This window comes from Carlito syrichta, unplaced genomic scaffold (genome assembly GCF_000164805.1).
Source record: "Carlito syrichta isolate Samal-C Ts95f unplaced genomic scaffold, Tarsius_syrichta-2.0.1 Scaffold313417, whole genome shotgun sequence".
NCBI classification, from domain to species: Eukaryota; Metazoa; Chordata; class Mammalia; order Primates; family Tarsiidae; genus Carlito; species Carlito syrichta.
Genome location: NW_007257513.1, coordinates 141,136 through 149,078, shown reverse-complemented (window position 1 = coordinate 149,078; position 7,943 = coordinate 141,136). Strand labels below are relative to the sequence as shown.

Here is a 7,943-nt window from a genome sequence, read left to right as displayed (position 1 = left end):
TTATTGGTAGAGATGAGGTCTCGCTGCCCAGGCGAGTCTCGAACCCACAGGCTCAGGCAATCCACTCACCTCAGCCTCTCAAAGACGTGGGATTACAGGCTGAGCCACCGAGCCCGACTGTTTTGTTATATTTTAGGGACTATGATTTAGCAATAATATAGGTAAATCTGAATTACAGACCATGTTACAAGAGCAATCTACCATAAGACATAAGAACTGGCCTTATACGGTTTCACCTTTGGAATCTTCGGCTCACTGACACGCAAAGCCTCTCTAAAGTAGGCATCCACAGCGTAGTTGGCTTTACGCTCTCGTTTGGGAGGTTCAATCCATTCCACCATACCAAGCTATACACAACAAACAAGAACAAGGGGGTGAATTACTCCAAGTTGTTTCCTCGAAATCAAGTACATCAAGGTTGCAGAAACAAAAGACAATAAAAGCTGTTATAAAGAATCAAATCTTGTTTTACAAATCACAATTATACCTCCAAAGTTCTAAAACCTTGAGTGTACAACAAGTTTAAATGCAAAAACACTTTTTTTTGGAAAGTAAATTTAAAAATTAGTTCTTCATTGGTAGTTGAGAAGTATCTGCACAATCTGCTTAGTACTATTTGTCAAATTAAATAAATAAATAGCAGCCAATATAGAAGAAAGAGTAACATTGATTCTGGTAACTGTAGTAAGTATATGAATTAGAAAATAGATGACAGGGGGCCCAGCATGGTGGTTCACACTTGTAATCCTAGCATTCTAGGACGCCAATGCAGGAGGATTGCTTGAGCTCAGAAGTTCGAAACCAGCCTGGGCAACATAGTAAGACCTTGTCTCTACAAAAAAAATCAGCCAGGTGTGGTGGCACGTGCCTGTGTTCCCAGTCACTTGGGAGGCTGAGGTGGGACGATCACCTGAGCCCAGGAGGTCAAAACTGCAGTGAGCCATGATTGTGCCACTGCACTCCAGTCTGGGTGACAGAGTGAGATCCTGACTCAAAAAAAAAAAAAATAGATGACAGGAGTAAATGAGAAGTGTCAACATGATAGGCATATATTCCTTCAAATAAAGAGAATCACTCAAACGATACCTTCTAGAAAGGAAGCTATGGTATAGTGGGAAAAGTTGGTGAAAACAGAAAGACCTAGATTTGAATCCAGGTTCTGCCACTTAACCAGTTGCATTAATTGGGGGGAATTTTTTCTGTCTATAACATGAGAATAACAATACCTACCTTGAGGACTGCATGTGACCATATGTGTGAAAGCATTAGGTAAACTGCCAAGAGTTAAATGTAAGATATTATTAAACAGAGACAGTAAAACAATCAATGGCTGCCAGAGGTCAGGGAGAGGGATAGATGGAGCACAGAGGATTTTTAGGGCAGTGAAACTACTCTGTATGATACTGTAATGGCATATACATGTTATTATACACTTGTCAAAAACCATAGAATATACCACACCACCAAGAGAGCCCTAATGTAAATGATGGACTGTGGGTGATAATGATGTGTCAATTTAGGTTCATTGAACATAACAAATGTACCACTCTGGTGTAGGATGTTGATAGTGGGGGAGACCGTGCGAGTGGGGAAGATATATGGGAACTCTGTACTTTCTACTTGATCTAGCTATGAACCTAAAAACTCCTCTGAAAAATGTTTTTACAGCTGGAAACTATTTAATTGTGTGTACATATACCACATTTTCTTTATCCATTCATCTGCTCTTAGACACCTAGGTTGATTCCATATCCTTCATATTGAGAATAGTGCTACAGTAAACATAGGGAAGCAGGTAACTCTTCAATACACGGAATTCCTCTCCTTTGGATAAATACTCAGTAGCAGGATTGATGGAGTATATGGTAGTTTCAGTTTGAGTTTTTCGAGAAACCTCCATACTCTTTTCCATAGTGGTTGTACTAATTGATATTCTCAACAGTATGTAAGAGTTCCCTTTTCTCCACATCCTCGCTAGCGTTTGTTTGTCTTTTTGATAATAGCTATTCTAACTGGATTGAGATGATACCTCACTGTGGTTGTGATTTGCATTTTCTTGATGATTAGCAATGTTGAGCATTTCTTCACATACTTGGCCATTTGTATGTTTTGCCCATTTTTAACTGGATTATTTGGGGGTTTTGCAATTGAATTATAGAAATTCTTTGCATAATCCGCATACTAGTCTTTGGTTGGATGAATAAATTGCAAATATTTTCTTCCATCCTATAGGATGTCTCTTCACCCTGCTGTTTCCTTTGCTGCCCAGAAATTTTATCATTTGTATAGCCCCATTTGTCTATTTTTGTTTTTGCTACCTGGGTGTGCTCTTAAAGTCTTGCCCATAAAATCTTTGCCTAGACCAATGTCCTAAAGCGTATCTCCTAGGTTTTCATCTAGTGGTTTTATAGCTTTGGGTCTTATATTTAAGTCCTTAAGAATAAATACAGTTAACACTAATTTATATTTTCACAAAGCTAGAAAAGAGGATTTTGGATGCTCCCAACACAAAAAAATATGATAAATGTTTGAGGTGGGTGATACAGTTTGAATATTTGTCCTCTCCAAATCTCATGTTAAATTTTGATCCCCAATGTTGGAGGTGGTATCTCATGGGAACGGTTTGGATTATGGGCCTAGATCTCTCATGAATGGCTGGTGCCATTCTTATGATAATGAATAAGCTCTCACTCTTAGTTTCCATGAGAACTGTTTGTTGACATGAGCCTGATACTTCCTCTTCTCTCCCTTGTTTCCTTCTTCTCTCCTGCTTCCCTTCACCTTTGTCATGAATAGAAACTTAAGGCCCTCACTAAAGATGCCAGCACCTTGCTTCTTATATACCTTGCAGAACTGTGAGCCAAATAAACTTCTTTTCCTTATAAATTACCAAGTCTCAGGTATTCCTTTACAGCAACCAGATGAAGACAGAAAATTGGTACTGAGGAGTGGGGCACTGCTATAAAGATACTTGAAAATGAGGAAGCAGTTTTGGAACTGGGTAATAGGCAGAGTTTTGAAGAGTTTGGGGGGATCATAAGAAGACAGGAATACAAGGGAAAGTTTGGATCTTAGAGATTGGTTAAGTGAGTATGATCGAAATGCTGATAAAAATATGAACAGTGAAGGTCAGGCTGATGAGGTCTCAGATGGAAATAAACTCACTGGGAACTGGAGCAAAGATCACACTTGTCAGGCTGTAGCAAAGAACCTGACTATACTGTGTGCATGCCCAAGTGCTTTGTAGAAGGCTGAACTTAAAAGTGATGACATAAGGTATCTGACGGGAGAAATTTCTAAGCAGGAAAGCATTCAAGATGCGGCACAGCTGCTGCTAATAGACTATGGATCAGATATGGAAACAAAGCAATAGTTTAGAGTTGAAATTTATAATTAAAAGAGAAGTAGAGCATAAAAACTTGAAAAATTTAGCCTGCCCATGTAGTATAGAAGAAAAGAGCTAATCCTAGGAAACACCTGCTAGAGCAACCACTTGCTAGAAAGATTTGCATGACTAAAAAAGGATTAAAAAGAAACCAGGTGCTAATGGTCAAAACAACAGGATAAAGGCCCCAAAGGCATTTCAGAAATCTTCAAGGCTGCCCCCTTCCATCACAGGTCCAGAGACCTAGAAGGACAGAATGGTTTCAGGGACCAGCCCCAGGATGCTGCTGCTCTGTGCCACCTAAGGATGCCAGTCCCCACATCCTGGCTGCTCTGGTTCTGGCTGTAGTTCAAACAACAGCAGGTACTGCTCAGGTCTCTATTCTGAAGAGTGAAAGCCATAGCCTCGGCAGCTTCCACGTGGTGTTAAGTTTGCAGATATACAGAATGCAAGAGTGGCAGGAGCTTGGCAACTTCTACCTAGATTTCAGAGGACGTACTGGAAAGCCTGGGTGCCCAGGCAAAAGCCTGCCAGAGAGACTCTGCTAAGGCAATGCCGAGCGGAAATGTGGGGTTGGAACCCCCACAGAGAGTCCTCTCCAGGGCACTGCCCAGTGGAGCTGTGGAAGGAGGGCTGCCACAGGAAACCCAGAATTATACTGGCACTGGCACCATGCAACCCTTACCTGGAAAAGCAGCAGATACCAGACTCTAACCCGTGAGAGTAGCCACGCGGGCTGTGCCCAGCAAAGTCATGGAAGTGGGGCTGATCCAGGCCTCAGGAGCCCATTCAGGAGCCCACTCCTTATACCACTGTGCCCAGGATGTCAGACACAGAGTCAAGGGAAATCATTCAGAAGCTTTAAGATTTAATGTCTGTCCTGCTGGGTTTTGGACTTACACACATTAAGGGGAATACTGGTGCTAATTTCTTGGATTTAGTAATTATACAAAAATGTAAATTGTTAGCATTGGGGGAAGCAGAGTGAAGAATATATGTTAACTCTGTACTATTTTTGCAACCATTCTGTAAGTCTAAAGTCATTGCAAAATAAAAAGTTGTAAAATTTAGCCTTTATTTCAGTTTAAACAACCAAGATAAACAAAACTCTCATTTCTTCAACAAACCCTCGCTGTCTATACAGTATATTACAAGGTATTATTTTATAAATGAGGCCACATATAATAAAGTCCTTCTGTATTTAAGTAACTAGATGTTACTAATATTATTCTTCATGTAGTTAATAATAAATGCCAGCACTCTAATTACTTTATGAGTATTACTTCATTTCATCTCAGAATCACTCTATAATGGAACTACTGATAACCTCCATTTGTTAGGTGAAAAATCTGAGTACCCAGGTCACTTAATTAGTGATAGAATTGAGCTTTCAGCCCCAAAGTTCAGGAACTCAACCGCAATCCTACATTGTTTCTCAGTAACAAAAATAGTAGTAATAGTAGCACCAAAATGATGATGATGCTGCTGCTGATGGTAGTAATAATAAACCAGCAAAATATATAAAGATATACCTTGCATGAAATTTTTTGACCTGGAATTTCACTCCATAGCAGAGTATTGTAATAATAGATAAGTGCCAGTGTTATTTTATAATTGTTATAGGAAGAAGTGCTCATTTGAGGGTCTAATGGTTAAGGGCAAAAGGTTACCTTCTGTTTTTCTCTATAATCTTCTCCTTCAAACTTGTATAAACTTTGTTCAGTGTCCATTCTAAAATTTCTTAGAGAAGACTCTCCCATTTTCTGCAAGCGTTCATTCATCTCTGCAGTCTAAAGTTGAATACATTGAAATGAGAAAATTGTCACTGAATTACTTGTAAAAATCTGTGTGCTCTCTACCTTTTTAAAAGTCAGATTTTGACATGAAATATCCAGCCTGTTAATTTACAAAATACAAATGTAATGTTAACATCAAATTTGAATATGAATTTAACTTGCCCCAAGTATTTTAAATACTTAAATGCTGCTTCCCAAGTATTATCACTTAGGCTTTCTTTAAAATCTTTTATCATTGAAAATGTAGCCATAAGCCGGGTTTGGAGGCTCAGCCTGTAATCCCGCGCCTTTGGGAGGCTGAGGTGAGTGGATTGCCTGAGCCCGTGGGTTGGAGACCCGCCTGGGCAACGAGACCTCATCTCTACAATAAATCAAAAAATCAGCCGGGTGTGGTAGCGCATGCCTGTAATTCCGGCTACTCGGAAGGCTGAGGCGGAAGGATCGCCGGAGCCCAGCAGGTCGAGGCTGCAGTGGCCGGGAGCGGCCACTGCACTCCAGTCTGGGCGACAGAGTGAGACTCCAACTCAAAAAAAAAAAAAAGAAAATGTAGCCATGTTATAATTTGTATTGTGTAACTGTATAATTTTTGCCATATAATTTTAAATAGCTAATGTTAAAACAAGGCAAAGTTAGACTAAAACAACAGATTTTGCACAATGACATGAAATATATTAACACAAGATTGTTCAAAATGCAAAATATGACCTCAAAAGCAAAAATCTTTTGAAAAGCAAATTCAACCAGTTTACATGATGTATAGGAAACGTGATAAAACACACCATGGAGATGAAATTAGCAAAACCCACACTGTGAGCAATTTAAAAGATAAACAACCCAATTTCTCCACCAAATAAATTACAAGAAAAAGAATGCATAAATGGTAGGGAAGGGGGACCTAGAGATTTAAAAAGATATAGATAACATATCGATCAATGGCAAAGTGCAAACCTTATTTGCATTCTAATTTTTTAAAAAACTATTTTTAAAAAGTATATTTGTAGAACAACTGGAAATGTAAATACCGACTAGATATTTGATATTATTAAAAAATTAATGGAATTTTTCAGGTAGAACAATGTTACAGTGATTGTTTGTAAAAAGAGTCCTTATATTTAGAAATACTTAGTGAACTATTTACAGCTGAAATAATATGTCTGAGATTTGCTTCAACATAATCTAGGAAGGAGGAAAATAAACTGGGGATATGAAGGAGGCTGTTTGATGGGTGTTGGAAATGGGTGATGAGTACGTGATGGCTCATTACACTTTTTGGTGAACTTTTACTTATGTTTGAAATTATCCATAATTTGTGAAAAAAGGTGAATTAACACAAAATCTCGATATTATGAAACAACTTATTATGCTTCAACAAATAATGCTTTAGTATGTCATGAAATGTTTATGGAAGATTTTCAATTAACACACTGTATCAGTAGATGATTTCTAATCCAGTGCAAAAAAAAGATTGTAAAAATTGCAGCCCTTATAGATGTGATTAAACATAAAATTTACTTAACTTAAGTGACATACTTTCAGTAAGCATGAAATATAAGATCACTCAATTTTAAACTTTGGTTCTTAGTTTTTCTCATCAAAAAAATATTTTTAAACCCTAATCCAACCCTGGAAATGTATCTACAAGCTGATGGAGAGAACCTGAGTTATTTGAAACATGTAATTCAGTACAATGCAAATATAATAAGTATGCTGAAGTATGTTGATTTTAAAGTAATCTTTCATAAAAACACAATGCCATTTCAACTTACCTTCTTTTCCCCTCTTTCCAGAATAGTTGTAATGTCTTCATCTGTCAACTCACTTTCTTTAGAAGCAAAAACATGAGTGGCTCCATGCCGTATCATTTGTAACATTTCCTCTTTTGCCAGCTTATTAGATTGTTGGTCAATAAGTCTTCCTAATAATAAAAATTAAAATTGCATATATACAATCAATTATATTCCAAAGAAAGCATAGCAAAATAGTTTTAATCAGACACTACCACATTTCACCATATATAAAGCTTTATAAGAACAAAAAAGTAGTGAGCATTAAAGTTATGTGTTTAATGAACAACCCTACAAATTTTTCTTCTACTCCCCTTTCTGTTTTAACATGAATTTCCTTCTGCAAAATTCAGTTAAAACTCAAGAAACATCTTTTTCATGTCCATACTAAATTTTTCAGATCTAACTCCTCTGTCTGAAAATGTACCCTCTAGTACAGGGGGGGTTCCCAACCCCGGGGCTGTAGACCAGTATGGGTCCATGGCCTGTTAGGAACCGGACCACACAGCAGGAGGTGAACCATGGGTGAGTAGAACTCTGTCACCTATCAGATCAGCAGGGGAATTAGATTCTCATAGGAGAGCAAACCCTATGGTGAACTGCACATGCAAGGGACCTAGGCTGCACATTCCTTGTGAAAATCTAATGCCTGATAATCATCCCTACTCTGTCCATGGAAAGATTGTCTTCCACAAAACCGGTCCCTGGTGCCAAAAATGTTAGGGATTGCTACTCTAGTACATGTTTTAAAAACTAAAACTTGACATTTTACCTGCTAAATAACATGAGGTATTTCAAAAGGCATACTATTGGCATTCAACTATAAGCTAGCGATGAGCCGGGCTCGGTGGCTCAGCCTGTAATCCCGCGCCTTTGGGAGGCTGAGTTGAGTGGATTGCCTGAGCCCGCGGGTTCGAGACCCGCCTGGGCAGCGAGACCTCATCTCTACAATAAATCAAAAAATCAGACGGGCGTGTA

The 7,943-nt window shown here is 38.5% G+C and overlaps 1 protein-coding gene across 6 annotated transcripts in view; it reads right to left on the bottom strand.

Moving 5' to 3' along the window:
• SMARCA1 (SWI/SNF related, matrix associated, actin dependent regulator of chromatin, subfamily a, member 1) overlaps positions 1-7,943 on the bottom strand; it is a 64,510-nt gene that overhangs the window by 31,498 nt on the left and 25,069 nt on the right. For all 6 annotated transcript variants that reach the window (XM_008070442.1, XM_008070443.1, XM_008070440.1 and 3 more), the window contains 3 exons: positions 6,948-7,096; positions 5,056-5,175; positions 237-347 (listed from right to left, as the gene is read on the bottom strand). In XM_008070442.1, the coding sequence (XP_008068633.1) occupies positions 237-347; positions 5,056-5,175; positions 6,948-7,096 (380 nt within the window). The remainder of the gene's footprint in view (positions 1-236; positions 348-5,055; positions 5,176-6,947; positions 7,097-7,943) is intronic.